This window comes from Phoca vitulina, unplaced genomic scaffold (assembly GCF_004348235.1).
Source record: "Phoca vitulina isolate PV1807 unplaced genomic scaffold, GSC_HSeal_1.0 scaffold58, whole genome shotgun sequence".
Classification (NCBI taxonomy): Eukaryota; Metazoa; Chordata; class Mammalia; order Carnivora; family Phocidae; genus Phoca; species Phoca vitulina.
In genome coordinates this window covers 3,665,114-3,685,130 of record NW_022589761.1, presented here as the reverse complement: position 1 = coordinate 3,685,130, position 20,017 = coordinate 3,665,114, and the positions used below count along the sequence as shown (strand labels likewise).

The window sequence follows — 20,017 nt, the reverse complement described above, 5'->3', positions numbered from 1 at the left end:
TCTTAAATGCCTCTTTCTTTCATGTGCCCCCCCGGTTTAAAATAAAAATCACTCACAAATCCATACATACACTCTGAGAACAAATAATAATCACCAGTGTATGGCTGGGCTGAAATAAATCAACTCTACACGTAAACAAATGCCTGTTACAGTAAAATCCTCTAAGTAAGGGGGCGCCCGGGGGGCTCAGTCGGTTAAGCATCCAACTCCTGATTTCAGCTCAGGTCATGATCTCAGGGTGTGCACAGCACTCTGCGCTCAGCGGAGAGTCTGCTTGGGATTCTCTCCCTCTGTCCCCTGCCCTGGCCGGCTCATGCTCACTCTCTAATACATACATAAATCTTAAAAAAAAAAAAAGTCCTCTAAGTAAGAACTGCAAGGCCAAATTATCTCTGTCAGCATCTGCATCGTAAACTGATTCCATGAGATTAAGAGAGAGAATTACCACAGCCCTTCTAAACAACGCTTATAATCTGTAGACCACTGAGAGTGTTCTTTTAAGCTGCCTGTGAAATAAGGCAAGTGAACTTACCCAGATACATAGCAGCTGGCCCAGGGTCACCAACAACACCCTTGGGCCCCGGACGCTGGAGGGACTGAGCCAGAAAAGTTAAACCACGTGAATCTGACAGAAAGAACACAATTCAGGATTACAGAATGAAATAAAACCCAAATGACAAATGCAAAACTCAGTGGCATACTACTTTTTTGCTGGGAGGTCACGGGAGACCTAACTCGGGGCGGGAAAGGAGTGTGAACGATTAATTCAAGGAAAACTGAATTGAGAGAGAAACACTTAAAAAATTGTTTCCACTGTCCACGACGGTCTCCTCTCATATTTCCCTACTAATAAAAAGCTCTTCTTAAATGGGTCTAAAGTGGTAAACATTTGACCTTGTTTTGGTAACATCTTTAAATTATAAACTTACAGACTTCTGAATATGTAACTCCATGTTAATAAGAAATTGAGAACAGTTTTTTCCTGGTCTCATAAAAACAAACTACAGCAGCTCAGGACTTCAAAACCTGTCACAAACTCACCAGGATTAAAATTAAAATATTAGATTTTAATATTTTAATAGTCCAAGTCTTTGCCTCCACATGGGGAAAAGTTTGTACAATTTACATCAGTACAGTAAGATTCATATAAATAGGACAGTTTAAAAGAAACATGTATTGGTGAGAATCCACTCACTTTCCATTCCTTGCGGATCTTTTCCTTGCAAAAACATTGGCCAAAGAGTAAGTGCTGGATTGAGTTTACTGGAAAAGGATGCTGACTTTATACTCAATCTTGATTTCTCTACAGAATCAACGTTTTTATTCTCCTTGGGTGATATGTAACGAGCGAAGTTCTTCGCAACCAGATCATCATTAACACAGACCTGTACAATTTTCAACATTCCATGAATAAGACAGAGTCAGGCGACTGTTCAGAAAATATCCCAAACTTAACCCCAAATTTCAATCTTCAGAAAAAATTATTTTATAGAACATAACTTGATAGAAACCGATCTCTTAACTTCTGCTCTGGTAACAGAGGACTAGATACTTCTGACCAACCCTCCTGGTAAGAAAAACAATAAGAATCTGTAAAAAATATAAGAAATATCTTCTTGAGCAAAAGCACCGGGGAGCTAACATGACTTTGCTGGGCAAAAATCTAGGGGGATGACAAAGTCAAAGCCCAAATCATAAAAGGAAAAACCTATAAAAATTAAAAATTTAAATTTTAGACTGCATCAAAATTTAAATATTTCCACCCTTCAAAAGACATTATTAAGAGATGAAGGGCAGGGGTGCCTGGGAGGTTCAGTCATTAAGTGTCTGCCTTCAGCTCAGGTCATGATCCCAGGGTCCTGGGATCAAGCCCCACATCGGGCTCCCGGCTCAGCAGGAGCCTGCTTCTCTGTCTCCTACTCGCCCTGTTTGTGTTCCCTCTCTCGCTGTGTCTCTGTCAAATAAATAAATAAAATCTTTAAAAAAAAATCTTTAAAAAAAAAAGAGATGAAGGGCAATCCAGAGAGAGAGAGAAAAAATTTTTTAAATCTTGTATCTGGATGGACATGTATATAAAGAATTCTCAAAATGCAATAAAAAGATGACAAACAACCCAATTAAAAAATGGGCAAAATACAGTGGAATATTGCTCAGCCATAAAAAGATGAGATTCTTCCATTTGCAACATGAATGGACCTAGAGGGTATTATGCTAAGTGAAATAAGACAGAAAGACAAACACCATATGATTTTACTTACATGTGGAATAAAAAAAACAAATGAATAAACAAACAAATAGCACAAACAGACCCATAAATACTAAGAACTGATGGAGGCCAGAGTGGGGGGAGGGGGTGCGCAAAAAGGGTGAAGGGGAGAGGGAGATACAGGCCTTCAGTATGGAATGAGTAAGTCATGGGAATAAAAGGTTCGTCGGGGGCACCTGGGTGGCTCACTTGGTTAAGCGACTGCCTTCGGCTCAGGTCATGATCCTGGAGTCCCGGGATCGAGTCCCGCATCGGGCTCCCTGCTCAGCGGGGGGTCTGCTTCTCCCTCTGACCCTCCCCCTCTCATGTGCTCTCTCTCTCTCATTCTCTCTCTCAAATAAATAAAATCTTAAAAAAAAAAAAAAAAGGTTCGTCGGGAATAGAGTCAATGGTATTGTAATGGTGGTGTGTGGTGAGCACAGCATAAGGTACAGACTCGTCAAATCACTCTACTGTACACCTGAAACATCGTATATCAATTATACTTCAATTTAAAAAATTATCCAGGGGCGCCTGGGTGGCTCAGTCGTTAAGCATTTGCCTTCGGCTCAGGTCATGATCCCAGGGTCCTGGGATCGAGCCCCACGTCGGGCTCCCTGCTCAGCGGGAAGCCTGCTTCTCCCTCTCCCACTCCCCCTGCTTGTGTTCCCTCTCTCACTATGTTTCTCTCTGTCAAATAAATAAAATCTTTTAAAAAATAAAATAAAAAATAAAAAATAAAAAAATAGAAAGTTATCCAAAAAATGGGCAAAAGATCTGAATGCACACTTCATCAAAGAAGATATACAGATTGCAGATAGCATATGAAGAGACACTCACTGTCGTAAGTCATTAGGGAAATGCAAAGTTAAGCCACGATGAGATACTTCTACACATCCATCAAAGTAGCCATCCAAGCACTGAAGAGGACGTGAAGGAACTGAGGCTCTCATCCATTGCTGATGGGATCGTACAATAGTTAACGGCTTTGGAAAACCATTTGGCAGTCTCTTACTACCTATAATCCCATCCAGATATTTGACTCCTAGGTCCTCACCCAAGAGAAATGAATGTATAGGTTCACAGGAAGAAATGTACATGAATATTCATAGCAGCTTTATTTGTAACAGCCCCAAACTGGCCACAACTCAAATGTCCAAAAGACGTGAACAGGTAAATCCACTATATAATATCTGGACAAGAGAAGAGTATTTGACAATAAAAGGGACGACGTGGATATATGCTAAAATAATTTTGTTGCATAAAAGAAGCCAGGCCAAAAAGAGAAAACCCTGGCATATCCTTGTGCTTCCTTAGGGAGCTGGAAAAGGATGCCAGGCCCTGTTTTTCTTTTTCTGGCAAAAATGACCTCATGCATCTGCTCTAAGTTCTCTCTGCTAAGAAGTTTACCCTCTGCACTCCCCCACCATGAAGTATGGCCAGAGAGAGAAACAGACCTACTTGAAAAGCAAGAAGAAGCAGGTCAGTAGAAAAGTTTAAAGATGTTTCACCATACCAGTCCAACAGCAGCATTTTGTTATTTTTACCAAACTAAAATAAGCAATGAAAAGCCACCGGTGAAACTGACAAAGACGTGGGGGAACCCAAAATGCACCAGAAAGACTAACAAATGAACCTTACTGTAAATGAATAACATCAACACAATGAAGAGGGAGGAGAAGAAAAGAACTAACCTAAGTAACTTCAGAATATAGTGTTTTGGCTGCATGCTATTTGCCTTTAGACAAACTTCTTTTTTGGGGTGCCTGGGTGGCTCAGTGTTAAGCGTCTGCCTTTGGCTCAGGTCATGATCCCAGGGTCCTGGGATCGAGCCCCTCATCCGGCTCCCTGCTCAGCAGGAAGCCTGCTTCTCCCTCTCCCACTCCCCCGGCTTGTGTTCCTTCTCTCGCTTTGTCTCTCTCTGTCAAATAAATAAATAAAATCTTTGGGGAAAAAAAACTTTTTCACAGGAATGTGGGTTAGCAATTCTGGAATTACTTTATGTAAATATTAAGATTAATTGAATTAATTATAATGTAGCTAACAAGAGCAGGTTTCTCACTGTTGGAAACACGTGTCAAGGAACGGGGAGGGCCACAAAGAACCCTGTGAAGCTGGACTGGAATGAGAGGTACCAGAGCTCTTTTTCTGAGAGAGAGAGAGAGAGAGAGAGAGAACGAGTGTGCACATGTGTGAGCGGGGGAGGGGCAGAGAGGGAGGGAGAGAGAGAATCTTAGGCAGGCTACAAGTCCAGCACACAGCCCGACGTGGGGCTCCATCTCACGGCCCTGAGCCACCCAGGCGCCCCGTCCAGAGAGATCCACGTACAGACAGATAGATCCAGGCATCAATCTGTGTGCGTGTGGAGTAGTGCACATACGCGTACTTCCTAACTGTCTGCAGAGAGGGCCTACAAGCAGCGACACCCCAGCAGCAGGGAGCACATCTCGTGCCCCGGTCTTGCTATCTGAATACCACTCTTCTTTGAGAAGTGGTTGATTCTAGAGCTGGGCTGGAGAATGACAAAATTAGCCTAGAGCATCTCGTGGTACCAAAAATAGAAAGTTTCCGGCCATGATGGGGCACACTGAAAGGACACGTAAGCCACTTTGAAGCTGCTGCTAATGGCCAAATCTGGGACAATTTGAACAAGAAAATAATGACAGTAATGTATTCTATCCCCTAGAGTAAAACAAACAGCCAAGAGTCAGCACTAAGATAAATTACTGAACCAATTAATAAATGGGGGAGAAGGGCCAGTTCTTCTTTATAGAATTCCAATTAAAAATGGAGAAGGCCTGGGGCACCTGGGTGGCACAGTCCATTAAGCGTCTGACTCTTGGTTTCCATGATCTCAGAGTCTTGAGGTCGAGCCCCATGTTGGGCTCTGCACTCAGCATGGAGCCTGCTTGAGATTCTCTCCCTCAGCTCTCCCCTGCCCTCTCTCCAAAAAAACCAAAAGACAAAACCAAAAATTTCCATGCTGTGTGAATGACATTCTTTTCCTTGGTGTTTACTCTGTTTTGTTAAAATAAAAAACTTAAATAAGAATGAAACATTTTTAAAACACAATTCTTTCACTCACTTTTTCATTTCTTATAGTTGCATAAAGGTAGACCTCAAAAGTATCTTCTTCCACGGCACACAACTTGGCTTCCACCTGGGTGGTTGCTAAATAACATAAATGAAAAAAAATAAATCAGCTGACATTGAAACAATTCCATTCCACCTAGTAATCCGTACTAAGCATCACCCGGAGTCACCATACTGAACAGCGTCCTCCTGGTTGCGGGGGGGGGGGGGGGGCAAGTGGAGGCCCAGGCTCTCCTGGCCTGGGGTCAGCCGCATACCCTCCATCCCCACCCACAGCTGCTGCTCCTGCCCCCCTGCGAACATCTCCTCCAGTGGACTTGGCCCTCTTTCTTCCAGCGACTCCCAAATCCCCTTCCCACTCAGTCTTTCACCTGAGTCCATTCCACCCTGCAAACACCCCATCAGTCAGAGCTCTCAGCAACGCAGACCCAAGCACCCAAACAGCAGCTCCAGGCGCGGGGAGTTTCAGACACCAGGCTCAGTCCTTCACACACTGTTTCACTTCACAGCTGTCGCTGTCATGTACAGGGGAGGAGGCCGGGCTCAGAGAAGGCTGCAGGGAAGCTGCGGAGCAGGATGCAGTCCCAGGCGCTCTGCTTCCTCCACAGCTGTATGTCCCAGCATCCCTCCCCCCTGACATGGGCTCGCAAGGGCCCAGACTCCAAAGCCAGAGGCCCTCCCAGCCTCCCATCTCCCCCGGGGCCCAGCATGTGGCTATTCCTCTGGCCAGACAGCGGGGCAGTGGAGGAGAGGGCCCAGCACCCCAGGCATTTCACACCCGCTTCTCCTCAGAGCAGCCCCGGGCGGCGGGCACAGGGACTTGGCTCCTGCCGGCCAGGGGTCAGGACAGACGGCCCATGAGGCTGCACTTTACCGCCAACAATAGAAAATAAAGAGAGCACGCCATACAGCTGCTCTGAGACAGGCTGCACATCTGAAATCGGCAATGATGACAACGACCCAATCAACATGCACGAGATGGGGCGCCTGGGTGGCTCAGTCATTAAGCGTCTGCCTTTGGCTCAGGTCATGATCCCAGGGTCTTGGGATCGAGCCCCGCATCGGGCTCCCTGCTCTGCGGAAGCCTGCTTCTCCCTCTCCCACTCCCCCTGCTTGTGTTCCCTCTCTCGCTCTCTCTCTGTCAAATAAATAAAATCTTTAAAAAAAAAAAAAAAAAAACATGCACGAGAAAAGTTCAGCTTTCCATCACCTGCTGCTCCGTGAAATGCACGTACATTTATTTCTGCAGGGCGAAGCTCCCACGCAAACGAAGGGCCCCTCACCCAAAGAGCCCCTTTCTCATTTCAACTCTCAATTACTAACGTCCACATCCACCCCCAAACTTTCAGGGGTGCAGAGTTGCTGTGATATGGGGCGGAAGGAGTCCCAGGTAACAGATGAACCCCTGTGAGGAGGGGCAAACAGCTGAAGGAGCACATCCCAAACCCCCTCGCCAACGGAAAGATAAACCAGCCTGAGCGTTAGTTCAAAGCAGGCTTTAGTGATGATGCACTTGCCTTACCTTTTAGGATGTTCTGGAAGTACTGAATAGCTGCGCTGTCCCACTTCTTGGCAGGTCTGGAACAGTAAACAGATGCAACCTTATCAAATAAAAATCCGAGGCTGGGGAACCAACATCACTTTGTAAGCCATACGCTCAATGTTTCTGACACTACGTGTTGAATGTATGATGCCTGACCCTGCTTTGGGGGTGACGATCCCAGCCGCACCCTGCAACGGGCTCCTCTTGTCACTGCCGCCGGCACCCAGGGCAGAGACTGAGAACAGGCCCGCCCTGGGGCTTCCTGAGCAGCCCGTGCCTGCCACCAGGGCATCGTCCTTCCCAGCACCAGCGTCCCCCGGGACCTGGGACCTATCGGTCTTCCCAGCCAGAACACAAGCCCCCCGGGCAGGGATGCTGCGCACGCAGTGTTCAGCACAGGCTGGTATGGAGCGAGGGCTCCGTACAGCCTGGTGAGACCACAGGGAAAGAGAGGCCGGCGGAGAGCCACCGGCCAGTCGCTCATGGTATCCCCACCCTGCTGACACCTGCCCTCTGTCTCCCACGTTCTATCATCTTGCCCTTTCCTGTGCTCTGGAAAGGAAATTGTAAGAAGAGCTGTGGGCAGTGGAAGATGAAGAGAAACCAGTATTTCGAAGCAAGGAACAAAAATAACTAAGAAAAGGTAGAGTACTATGTTTTATGTTTCTCTGCTGGTTTGATGCCACCGTCATCCTCCAAGGGCTGCTTTAAGGATCAAATAAGGTAATGTACATAAAGCACTCAGTCCCACACCTAGGCAAAGGTATTATTTAATTTACTAAAAAAGATATTTTGCACATTACTTCAAGAAAATCACAAAGGGTTACTAAAAGTAAAAAAAAAAAATTAAGACAGCGGTTCTAAAACCATTGCTACACACAAAAAATTTACCTAGTAAGTTCAAAAAAAATGAAATATAGATTTCTAATATGAAAATGGCCCAAGAGAAAAATCAATCTAGGCTATTCACAGGTAAACCAATCATTCAGTCCGTGTGTCTGTCTGTCTGTCTCTCAAACACACACATGAATAACCACATGAAGAGACACCCAACTTTACAAGTTAGAAAAATACAAATTAAAACAAAATACCATTTTCACACAACAAACAAGCAAAAATGAAAAGCTTAATGATAGTCAACGTTGTGTGGAAAAGCAACACTCTCTGTACCCCAATGATGTGAGTACACATCGCTAGTCCTTCTGGAGGGCCATTTGACAAAATCTATAAACACTGTAACATACGTATCAAGACAGACATTCTAGATGAACTGCCCACACAAAGGGACATGTGTCTGCACAGAGGGTGTGCCCACGACTGGGGAAGGTGGTCACGCAGAGGGGGCGAGGATGAGGGGGGACTCTGAGGGAGAGCTGGGTGTGGACAGACTGGCAACAGAGTCAGCCCTGGGGGGAGGGTGAGTAGCTAGCTGCTCTGGAAGAGGGACAGGGAAGAGGCAGGGGTTGCTGCTCTGTGGGGGACCCACTTTCCTGGAGTCTCTGAGGTGGTGGTGGTGTGGGGGGGCTGCAGGAACAAGCAGGCTCAGCATCCATTACTGAAGCTTCTGAAGCCGGCCACAGGACGATGTGCTTACCATCTCCAGGAAACAACAGGTGCTGGGGGGTGCAGGGAGTGGGAATGGAAGGTCTCCATAGATCCCGCGAAAGCATCCACAAGAGGGGTGCCTTCCAAGTTCCGGGAACAAAATGCAACACCACCACGACATGCAAGTTAAGCCAGAACTGTGCTGTGCCCACAATGTTTCTTCCCGTAACACCACAGTCCTGGGGTAGGGGCACCAGGAGGGAGGAAGGGGAGGGCTGCCCCAGGACCTCAGGTAGCGCTCGGTCCAGACAGTGGAGAGCGCAGCCATTCCCCTGCCACAGCAGTGCCCAGTGCAGGGACCCTGGTGAGTCCTGCACAAACACTGGCAATGTGGCCCAAGACTAGGAAGACGGGGCAAACATAGGGGCGGGGGTGATACGTGCACATGGGCATGCACGTCCACATCTCCACACCATGTTTTATTTGGATTTATCCATATTCTTACAGGAATGCACAGCGCACAGTGGTCTGCAAACAATCTAGCTGGCTCTCAAGAGAGGAACAGTCACATAGAGCAAGTAGCCAGTTATGTTCACCCCAGAAAGTCCAACAGTAGGAGGCCGTACATGTACTAGCAAAGAGCTTCAGCACACTCTTGGCTTAAATCTACAAATAAGGCAGTAGGTTCTAATTTTCATGAAAGGCTCCACACAAACGAATGTGTATAAAGTACTGAATGAGGTGTGCAAGTTCAGAGCCTGAACAGGTCCCAGAGGATGCGGGGGGGTGGGGGTGGCTAGGGACTGGAGAAAAATGCAATGGACTTTTTTTTTTTAATGCTCCATGATCCTGTATTCCCTCCTTTCTCTTTACAGTTAATTTATTACTTTTTGCAAATTAAAAGAAGTTGCAGAGCGCAGAGCTCGGCAACCCCCCCCAAGCCCCCTCGACTGCAGCGTCTGGAAGGGGGGCTGCCCCGGGAGCTCCGCTTAGGGCCAGGTGCGACACACACCGACTCAGATGTCTCCTGAAGAACAGAGGCCACTTAGTGCTTCTCAAGGGCAAGAGACTCCACATAAACCTCCTACACTCGATTTCAGACTTTGCCTCACGCTTCAGCACCCGTCACCAGCAGTACTTACACAAACTCAGCGCTGTCTTCACAGAAGTCAATGTGTAATGTAACAGGCTTCGTGCAGTACAGCCTGAATTTTTTCGCTCGGTAGGGAAGCTGCATAAAAGTTTCTACTGCAACTCGGATGCTTCACAGTGAAACAGAAACAGTTCCGTTACAAAGAAAACTTACATAGAACAGATTTCTTTAAAGTACGCCCCCATAATTGACATACCTAAAACACACCCAAACCAATTGTTTCTGTTTCTAATACAGCCACCAGCAACAGGGAGAGCGGGCTGACCTCTGCCCAAGTGCGGAGGAGGGAGAAGAATCTTATTCTTCTTATGTATAAAAGCATGAAATATATGAAGAGTACATGCATGGATATTCAAAGTATCTTTGGCGTTAAAACTTCATGGTGTGGGGGTGGGAAGTATTAGAAAAATCACGTCTAACAAGGCTCCTCAGACTAAGAAACATTAGGAAATGAACAATCCTGTGAAGTCAGTTCTACTTAAGATTTTTAAATTTCAAATTTTAATACACAACCCGAATTTCAGTTTCTGTAAATGAGATGTTTGTTGTGTTTTTGAGCAGATATTTTTATAGTTAATATTTATTAATTCTGCACAAAAAGAGGGGCTGAAATGTCCACAATAGCCAAACTGTGGAAAGAGCCAAGATGTCCATCGACAGATGAGTGGATAAAGAAGATGTGGTATGTATACATACACACACACACACACACACACACACACACACACACACACAGGAATATTATGCAGCCATCAAAAGGAATGAGATCTTGCCATTTGCAACGACGTGGATGGAACTGGAGGGTGTTATGCTGAGCGAAATAAGTCAATCAGAGAAAGACATGTATCATATGACCTCACTGATATGAGGAATTCTTAATCTCAGGAAACAAACTGAGGGTTGCTGGAGTGGTGGGGGGTGGGAAGGATGGGGTGGCTGGGTGATAGACATTGGGGAGGGCATGTGCTATGGTGAGCGCTGTGAATTGTGCAAGACTGTTGAATCACAGATCTGCTCCTCTGAAACAAATAATGTAATAGATGTTAAGAAAAAAAAGAAGAAGATAGCAGGAGGGGAAGAATGAAGGGGGGGAAATCGGAGGGGGAGATGAACCATGAGAGACTATGGACTCTGAAAAACAAACTGAGGGTTCTAGAGGGGAGGGTGGTGGGGGGATGGGTTAGCCTGGTGATGGGTATTAAAGAGGGCATGTTCTGCATGGAGCACTGGGTGTTATACGCAAACAATGAATCGTGGAACACTACATCAAAAACTAATGATGTATGGTGATTAACATAACATAGTAATAAAAAAAAAAGGGGCTGAGATTTGATAAATCTGTTGCTCAGCACTTTTATTTCCATTCTTCAGGCCAACGAGAGACTGCCTGGGCGTACCATTCCGGGACAGGATTTCTGGATGCCCTGTATGGGCAGCCTCACCACCTCGTCCCCACAGCTCAGAAAAAGGTGCCCCTCAAAGCCTCCCTGCACAATATTTAATCACGGGCTTCTCTTGCCCAAAACTCCAAATACTAAAAATCTTTCCAAACAATTAAACGTAACATTTACTTTGATAACAATTCTGGTTATAAAGGTGCAGAATCACAGGCTAGAAAGGCATCTACTTTTTTTCTTAAGTATCTGCGAATTCCCAATGTCTGAGAAGCCCTTCTGCCATGAAATGCTTTACTCTTATTGCAAGAATACTCTTTTGGAAGAAGAGTCCTCACGTTAATTATTAAACTGATATCCTCTTACTCTGGGACGGGCAACTATGAAAAATTACCACAAACACAAAAGCTGACATGTTGCTAGTGTTTTCTAATGAGCAGTTAATGGGTGCTCCTGGAGCCAATGAGGGCTGCTTCGGAACCGTCTCCCCACCTTAAGTCACTGTGGGTCACACCCTCACTCTGCTAAGGAGAAGGACCCAGAGTACTTGAACAGGGGCTCTGCTCCCTGCTCCCTGCACCAGCACACACCCCTTCTGTGGGGACCACTGACCTTCGGCTTCCAGGTAGAGTCTTTCCTGCAGCCCAGCCTCTGCAAGGACCCATCACAGGAACACGCTGAGAGTGGGAGGCCGGCTGAGCACCTGCCCCTTGGAAGGAAGGTGGAAGGAGGGCCCAGCTGCCCCGGGTCCTCACTGGGACCACCAGCCCCTGCACTGACTGCGTGTAGAACTGGAATCTGCAAGTCGTCCCCACGGGAAGCTAGGAACATTCCAGTTCTCTGACCTCTATCCTCTGTGAAAACTGACCCTCTCCTTTAAAACTGATACCCGTCTCCCTAAAGAGCGTGAGGCGAAATAAATACGTACGTACTTTTTAGATTTCACTGGGATGTACTTGGCAAAATCCACAAGGAAACATTCTGCCAGGTAATGCTCTGCCGAAGACACAATGGACTTAATAACAGCCCTGCACCAGCACTTCAGTTCCTGACAATACACCACACAGACCTACAAAATAAAAACCTCGGCATTAAAACCCTCAGTCGCAGGAGAGAACGAAAAGGCACCCCCAAACCATCTCAGCCCACATTCTACCTGCCGGAAGAGGAAAGGTGGGGGAGGAGGCTGGGGCTGCCCACGCTGACCCCCGCTGGACAGTAAACTGAGCACAGGGCACCCATCCTACTTCAGGTTTCTCTTACTCCAGTCATGCTGACTCCTTAACTAAGGACAGGGTTTTGAAAGTAAAATAAGGAAAATGCAGCCCCACCTTAGGGAAACCGCCCGGCAGGAGTGACAGCTGCCTGGCGTCCCGACCGTCCCACGGGACTGCGACCCAGACCGGCAAACCACACGCCGACCACAGGCCCCAAGGGGAGAGCGCCGTGCCCGACGGGGAAGGGGTGAGCCGAAGGGAGACCACCGCGCTCGGGAACTGAAGCTGGACGCCACGGAGCAGCCACTTGGCAAGGGATGGGCTCTTGGGAGCCTCCCATAACTCCAAAGTCAAATAACTGGAGAGAAATCTTGCCAAAGGACGGAGGGTATTTCTGTTTAATGCTGAAGTCAAAGCAACTTGTAGGAATGGTGTAAACAGGTAATCGTTCACGAGGCCAAGCTGGTTTTGAACTGGTGGCTTACAAGGCTTCCACCAAGCCAACGTAGGGCAATTTAAGCACCAAGAACAATGATTACAGCTGATGGATTATATTAAAAACCATGAGGTTCAATACAGTACTTTAAAAATGAAAAGAAGGAGAGAAAAACAGCAGAGACCTCTGGATGCCTGTGTACACAGCTGGGCACAAACGCTGGTAAGGGAAAGAATCAAGCAACGTGTCTACCTTTCCAGCATGAACTGCAGGATATCAGGGTAGCCTAATCATCTTAATAGAGGAAGGAAAGTTCCCTGCAGACGAATTCCGGCTCAAGAACACAGAAGGAATGTGAAAGCGACCATTTTGGAAGCTTAAACAGAAGGGCTGCTTCGGGCCATGCTGGTCACGGGATGGTGCCTCCCCTGCAGGAAAAGCTGACGGGCACCACCTTGAGGGAGGACTCAGGTGTCGCCCTCCGAATCTGCTGGGCTTTGCCAACAGTGATATTACCTCCCAATCCAATGCAAGGTGAAGCTCACAGCCCAATCACTCTGAGGGGGGAAAAAAGGTGACCCTAAATCTAATCAAAGCTTTAACTACCAGTCCACATAAAATAGAGGGGACAGAGAGAAAGTTCAGCACCACCACAAGGAGGTACTCAGGCTCTCCAAAATGTGGAATATTTTAAAAGGACAGCTGACCGGGTTTTCTGTCAACAAGTCAATGGTATGGAAAAAAATAATAAATGTTATTAATGAAGTTTTTTTTGAAAGGGGGAAGGAATTCAAGTTATTTCTAATGTTTCTCATAGTTTATAAACCTTTCCCAGTAGAAAAATTCAAACTCTTCTGAAAAGTGACTGACCTGCAGAGAGAATCAGACAATGGTCCCGGGAGCCAAGGTGGCAATAAAGGAAGAAGGGGCCGTGATGTGAGGCAAGGAAAATAAACAAGCAGGAGTTGGCCAAAGTCACGGGCAGCAAAAGGGAGGCCCCCATGCCCCCTCAGCTGAGGCCCCCACACCTGTGACAGATCTAGAATACATCTAGAATAGCCCTCGGTTCCCAGCCCCAGGAGGATGGCCCGATGCCTGAATTTGGACGACATTCCATCTGCTGCTGCCCCACATGAATCTTCTACCACCTTTGCTTTCCAAAACCAGCCCAAATCTCGTGCAGCCAAAAGAACCTAACACAAAGCAATGATTATGTGCAATTAAAATACTCTAAAAGCTTTTATTGCCAAAATGTGTACATTTTAAGTAGTATTTCAAGACACAGTGCTTACAGCACACTTAGATACATACCTGCCCTTCTTCCAACATTAACGGTTTTATTTCTATATCTTGACACATGCTATTATAGAAGTCATTCATGGCACTATTTAGTTTTTGGTAATCAACTTCATGATCTAAAAACGGACTACATCCTTTTATAATAACCCAGAAGCATCCTGGATCTTCAATCTGTAAAAATTAAAAAAAAAAAAAAAAAATGCATGGTTTAAAAAGCAGAATCATAAAATAATAAACCCTAGAGGCATGATACCTGTTACTAATTTAAGTGATCTAACAAATTCTAGAGGAGTACCTCTGTCTTAAAAAATCAGACCAAAGGTAAAAAATAAAAGACTGTCAATATAGATCAAATCATCACACTTTACACCTTAAACTTATATGATGTTAGATACCAATTATATCTCAATTAAGCTGGATAAAAGATAAAAGATGCAAAGATAAAACTCTAAAACATGTTAAAAATTTAAAAAAATATAACCAATAACATCAGTAATTTTTAATTATGTGCTGTGACTCGAAAAGCAGAGATCAATGCCCTCCATCTCCTCTATTTTAATTTTTTTTAAAGATTTTCTTTATTTATTTGAGACAGTGCACGAGAGAGAACACAAGCAGGGGGAGGGAGAAGCAGACTCCCCACTGGGCAGGAAGCCCAACGTGGGGCTTGATCCCAGAACCCCAAGATCATGACCTGGGCCGAAGGTAGACGTTTAACTGACTGAATCACCCAGGTGCCCCATCGCCCGTATTTTTTAAATATGCATAATAAAATACAAAAGCAAAGTCCCATGTTTGTGATATGCTATGTCTTTTGTAAAAAAGAGAAGGAAATACGAATGAATACATGTATATTCTGTTCATATTAAAAAAAAGAAATGATGGCAGATAAACCAAAACAAATATAAGTTATCACCTATAGAAAGCCAGGAATAGAAGGGACAGGGATGAAAGTCAGACTTCTCTGAATGTATCTTGATATAGATCAGTGTCATTAGAGACCAAGATTTTCATCATTAGAGAGATTAGATGTAACATAAAAAGTTAAATTTGAGTTGAAAATATCAGTAGGAACTCCTAACTCTGCCTACTGAAAGGACCTAAAAGCAATGACATCCCAAGACTTTGGATCCGAGGTACCAGGTGGCAGGGGAACAGGTGTTCACGTTAGTATTCTATTTTTCTAAATATTTGAATATTTTTAAAATAAATAGTTGGGGAAAAAAAGAACAATGAGCCATTCTGGTTCCAGATCATGGCAGAGTCGTTTACATGGACTAATCCACCTGCAAGTAACAATGATCAGCCCAGGAAAAAATACAAAATAACAAATACGAAGGCACTGAAGAGAAGAGAAACCGCAGGGACCGGATGCTTTGCAAGGAGGATGGGTCTTGGGTGAGATCCACGTTTCCTTACAGCTTTTCCAGCCCAGGACGACGGGCTGCAACTCAGGCAGAAAGCCGCAGTGTTGTGGCTTGAGGAACCAGAGGAGGGACACTGAGGAGAGAAATTCTGAAAGAGCCGCCATGGGGAGAGCCAGGTCCTTGGCCAGCCCGCACGGCGCAGTGAGGGCCTGGCCGTCCAGAGGAAAGCGACCTCGAGAAGGCGGACAGAAACACCAGTTTTAGCTGCTGCCCGATAGAACGGCAAACTCGTGGCATGTCACCTCCCAAAACCTCTGCACCGAGAGGCCCCGTCCCGGGGATGGCCCTGGCCCCTCTCAAATGCGTGCCTGGGGAAGCTCAAGGCTGCCAGGGGAACCCACCATCTGCGGACAGAGACCCTCAACCTCCCTTTCTGTGAGCATTTCCTCAAAAGGGCTGACAGGCGCCAATCCTCCCCGTCCCTTTGAGATGTGTCTGTTTCTCCCGCTGCTCAGGAGTACGTCTCGAGGGCCTGAAAGCCGAGACTGCCTCCTGGAACCCCCTTCCTCGGCCAGCAGGCACTGACCGGTCCTTGGTGGCCCTCATATCCCTGGAGCCCCTCCCCTCCTCTTCTCGGTCTTCCCTCAAAATGCTCGGCCCCCTCTGCCCTTCCCCAGCTCCTGCCCCTACTCCCGGGCAGCTAATGCTCTAGCCAATGTCTGCCTTTGTTTGTCCTTGGCACCCATCACTGGGAAACAGTCTGCAGCGGGAGTCCGGCCAAATTTACGAGGCTCAGTAGGCACCCTGACGTGCCACGCCTGCGAACTCCAGACCGCACTCCTGGACAGAGTGTGCTCTAGCAAAAGCAAACGGGCTTGAAGAGGATAAACCAAGCCTCCCAGACGGTGGATGCCGCGAGTGACCGAAGCGTAGGTCAACACTCTTTACGGCAGCTGCAATATCCCGTGTAGCAGTTACTAGCCACGCAGAGATGAAAATGTGATGTGTGGCCAAGGACAAAAGCAGTCAGTAGAAGTGAACCCAAGACCGCCCAGAAGTTGACATGAACAGGCGAGGACGTCAAAGCAGCTGTGAGAAATATGCTGAACAACTTAAGGACAAGATGGTTGTAGTGAGTTCGTGTGTTTACTAAAGAGGAGAATCTCACGTAAGAAATGGAAACTCTAAAACAAAGACAAAAACAAAAAACAAACTTTGGAAAAGATAATTCCTGAACTAAAAAGTAAAACATACCAAAAAAATGTTACTAGTGGCGTGCTCACTACTCTTATTCAACATCTACTGGAGGCACTAGTCAGTGTAACAAAGTAAGAAGAAGGTTGTCAGCAAGACTGGAAATGAAGAAAGAAAATGTCTCTATTTACAAACAGTATCTCCATAGAAAATCCTAAGGAACCTACAAAAAATATATTAGAACTAGTAAGTGGCTCTAACAAGGTTCCAGGGTATAAAGGCATATAGTACATTCAATTGTACATCTATAGTCCAGCAATGAAAACTGGAAATTTAAATTAAAAAAACAGCACCATTTTCAACAGTGCCAAAAAACAGGATTACTCAGGAATGAACCTAACAAAATATATGCAAAATGTGTGTGTTGAAAGGTACACAAACTGATCAAATAGATCAGGGAAGGCCTTTAATGCCAGTATACTGGGTTCATGGATTAAGATGTTTTCCCACAATGATCTATAAATACAACTCAGTCCCAGCAGGAATTGAGAAATCAATGAACTCACTATGAAATTCTTTTTTTTTTTTTTTTTTTTAATTTATTTGACAGAGAGAGACAGCGAGAGAGGGAACACAAGCAGGGGGAGCAGGAGAGGGAGAAGCAGGCCTCCCACTGAGCAGGGAGCCCGATGTGGGGCTCGATCCCAGGACCCTGAGATCACGACCCGAGCCGAAGGCAGACACTTAACCAACTGAGCCACCCAGGTGCCCCCTCACTATGAAATTCTTATTGGAAAGGCAAAGGAACTAGAATGGCCCAAATAACTCTGGAAAAGAACAACATAGTTGGAAGACTCATACCACCTGATTTCGAGACTTAGTAAAAAGCTACAGTAATTAGAATTGTGTGCTACTGGAGAAAGCACAGACAAAAACCAACAGAACAGAAACAGACCCACATATATGCAGTCAATTGAGTCTCAATAAAGGCACAAAAGCAATTGGGTGGAGAAAGAGTAGTTTTTAACAAATGATACTAGAACAATTAGTTATCTGTATGCACAAAAGTTAACTTTGATCCATCCTTTATTCCAGATACAAAAATTAACTCCAATGGATCCTATATCTAAATGTAAAATATAAAACTATAAAATTTCTAAAAATACATGGGGGAAATCTTTGTGACTGTGGGTTAGGCAAAGATTTTAGATATAACACCAAAAGTATAATTTGTACAAGCAAAAACTGATAAATTGGACTTAATCCAAATTAAGAACTTCTGCTCGTTGGAAGACGTTGTTAAGAGAAAGAAAAGTCATAAACTGGGAGAAAATATTTGCAATCACATCCAACAAGGAACTTCATCCACAATATATAAAGTGTAAAAACTCAGTAACAGAATGACCAACTAGAGAAATGGACAGATCCAAACAGACACTTGACCAAAAGAGTGGAAGGATGGCAAACAAGCACACGGAAAGATAATTAACATATCATTCGTCATTAGAAAATGCATATTAAAACCACAATGAGATACTACTACACACTAAACATTACCAGAATGGCTGAAATCTAAAAAACTGACCACATCACGTGCTCGTGAGGATGCAGAACAACTAGACATTTTTTTTTAAGATTTTATTTTTAAGTAATTTCTACACCCAACATAGGGCTCAAATTCACAATCCCAAGGTCAAGAACCCCGATTATAGGCGCCCTGCAGCTAGAACTCTTACACATTGCTGATGGGAACCCGTAATTGTACCGTCACTGTGGAAGATTTTCTCATGAAGTTAGACAGGTAATCCAAGCCTAGTTGGATTGGAAATGGAACTTGTGTTCACACAAAAACCTGTCTGTAAAGGTTACAGCAGCTTTATTTATAATCTCCCCAAACTGGAAACAACTCAAAGGGCCCCCAGCTGGTGACAGTACGAACAAATCTGCATATTCATACAATGGACAACAACTCAGCAATAAAAAGGAAGACATCGTGATTCACGCAACAACCTCGGGGCGGGCGGGTCTCAAATGCATACACTAAGTCAGGGAAGCCAGATGCAGAGACTCCGTCCTACTGCGTGATTCCGTGCACACATTTCCATTTTTACGACATCCTGGAAAAGGCAAAGCTAACAGGGAAGATAAAGATCAGTGGTTGCAGGGGATTTGGAGAGGGGCAAAGAAAGGACTACAAAGGAGTATAAGGTAATGGAGGGATGACAGACTGCTCTCTGATTGTGGTGCTGGTTACAGGACTGCATGCATTTTTCAAAATGTCACAGAATTCTACATGAAAAATGATGAAGTTTACCATATATAAATCATACCTCAATTTAAAAAATAGTTTATGGGTTAAAAAAAAGAGGGGCGCCTGGGTGGCTCAGACAGTTAAGCGTCTGACTCTTGGTTTTGGCTCAGGTCATGATCACAGGGTTGTGAGATCGAGGCCTGCTCCGGGCTCTGTGCTCAGCGGGGAGTCTGCTCGATATTCTCTACTTCTGCCTCTTCCCCCACTTGCATTCATGCACACACACACTCTCTAAATCTTAAAAAAAAAAAAAAAAAAAGATGTGAAGCAAACATGGCAAAATGTTAAAAGGTTTGACAAAGCTAAGTGGTGGATGGCCAGGTGTTTATGATTATATTTTTTATACTTCTTGGTATGTCCGGAATATTTCCTGATAAAAAGTTAGATTTTAAATTATTTTTAATCACAGGAATGATTTTAAAAGCTTCTTGTCCTCTGATGTGATATTGCCCATGCAGTATTTTTACTAAAAATGCCTAACTGAACATAATCATGAAGAAACAGACAAATCCGAAATGACTGATATTTTGCAAAGCAACTGCCCTTGTTCTTCAAAATTTCAATGACATCAAAGACACAAAAAAGCCAGGGAACTGACCTAAATTAAATGAGACTAAGAGGCCATGACAACTAAATGCAATGTACAATTTTTGATTGGATCCTGGAGCAGAGAAAACAAGTTTTAGAAGACATTTTGGGACAAATGGAGAAATTTGAACAGAGACTATGTATTATGGTACTGGATCAATGTTAAATTTCTCAAGTGGGGTAATTACATCATGATGATGTAAGAGAAAGTCTTGGTTCTTAGGAAATACATGTGTAAGGAGTTAGAGTTCTCAACTCATTCTCAAATGGTTCAGCAAAAAAGCAAATAATTTTATATATACTATTTATAAAGAAATATGCAGGTCAACAAAATGTTAATAATTAGGGTGTAGAGAATATGGTTATTCTCAATATGGTTTTTGTAACTTGTTTTTATATTTGAAAGACTTCAAAACAAAGTTGGAAAGATGCTTAAAAATTTTTTAAGGCAGGGGCACCTGGGTGGCTCAGTCGTTCAACGCCTTCGGCTCAGGTCATGATCCCAGGGTCCTGGGACCGAGGCCCACATTGGGCTCCCTGCTCGGCCAGGATGCCTGCTTCTCCCTCTCCCGCTCCCCCTGCTTGTGTTCCCTCTCTCTGGCTCTCTGTGTCAAATAAATAAATAAAATCTT

The 20,017-nt window shown here is 44.9% G+C and overlaps 1 protein-coding gene across 3 annotated transcripts in view; it reads right to left on the bottom strand.

Moving 5' to 3' along the window:
- The window catches only part of TDRD12 (tudor domain containing 12), an 82,087-nt gene that overhangs the window by 43,795 nt on the left and 18,275 nt on the right, over positions 1–20,017 (bottom strand). For all 3 annotated transcript variants that reach the window (XM_032390419.1, XM_032390421.1, XM_032390420.1), the window contains exons 5-11: positions 13,938–14,096; positions 11,906–12,042; positions 9,569–9,688; positions 6,861–6,916; positions 5,331–5,416; positions 1,196–1,385; positions 533–625 (exon numbers count right to left, since the gene is read on the bottom strand). In XM_032390419.1, coding sequence (XP_032246310.1) covers positions 533–625; positions 1,196–1,385; positions 5,331–5,416; positions 6,861–6,916; positions 9,569–9,688; positions 11,906–12,042; positions 13,938–14,096 — 841 coding nt within the window. The remainder of the gene's footprint in view (positions 1–532; positions 626–1,195; positions 1,386–5,330; positions 5,417–6,860; positions 6,917–9,568; positions 9,689–11,905; positions 12,043–13,937; positions 14,097–20,017) is intronic.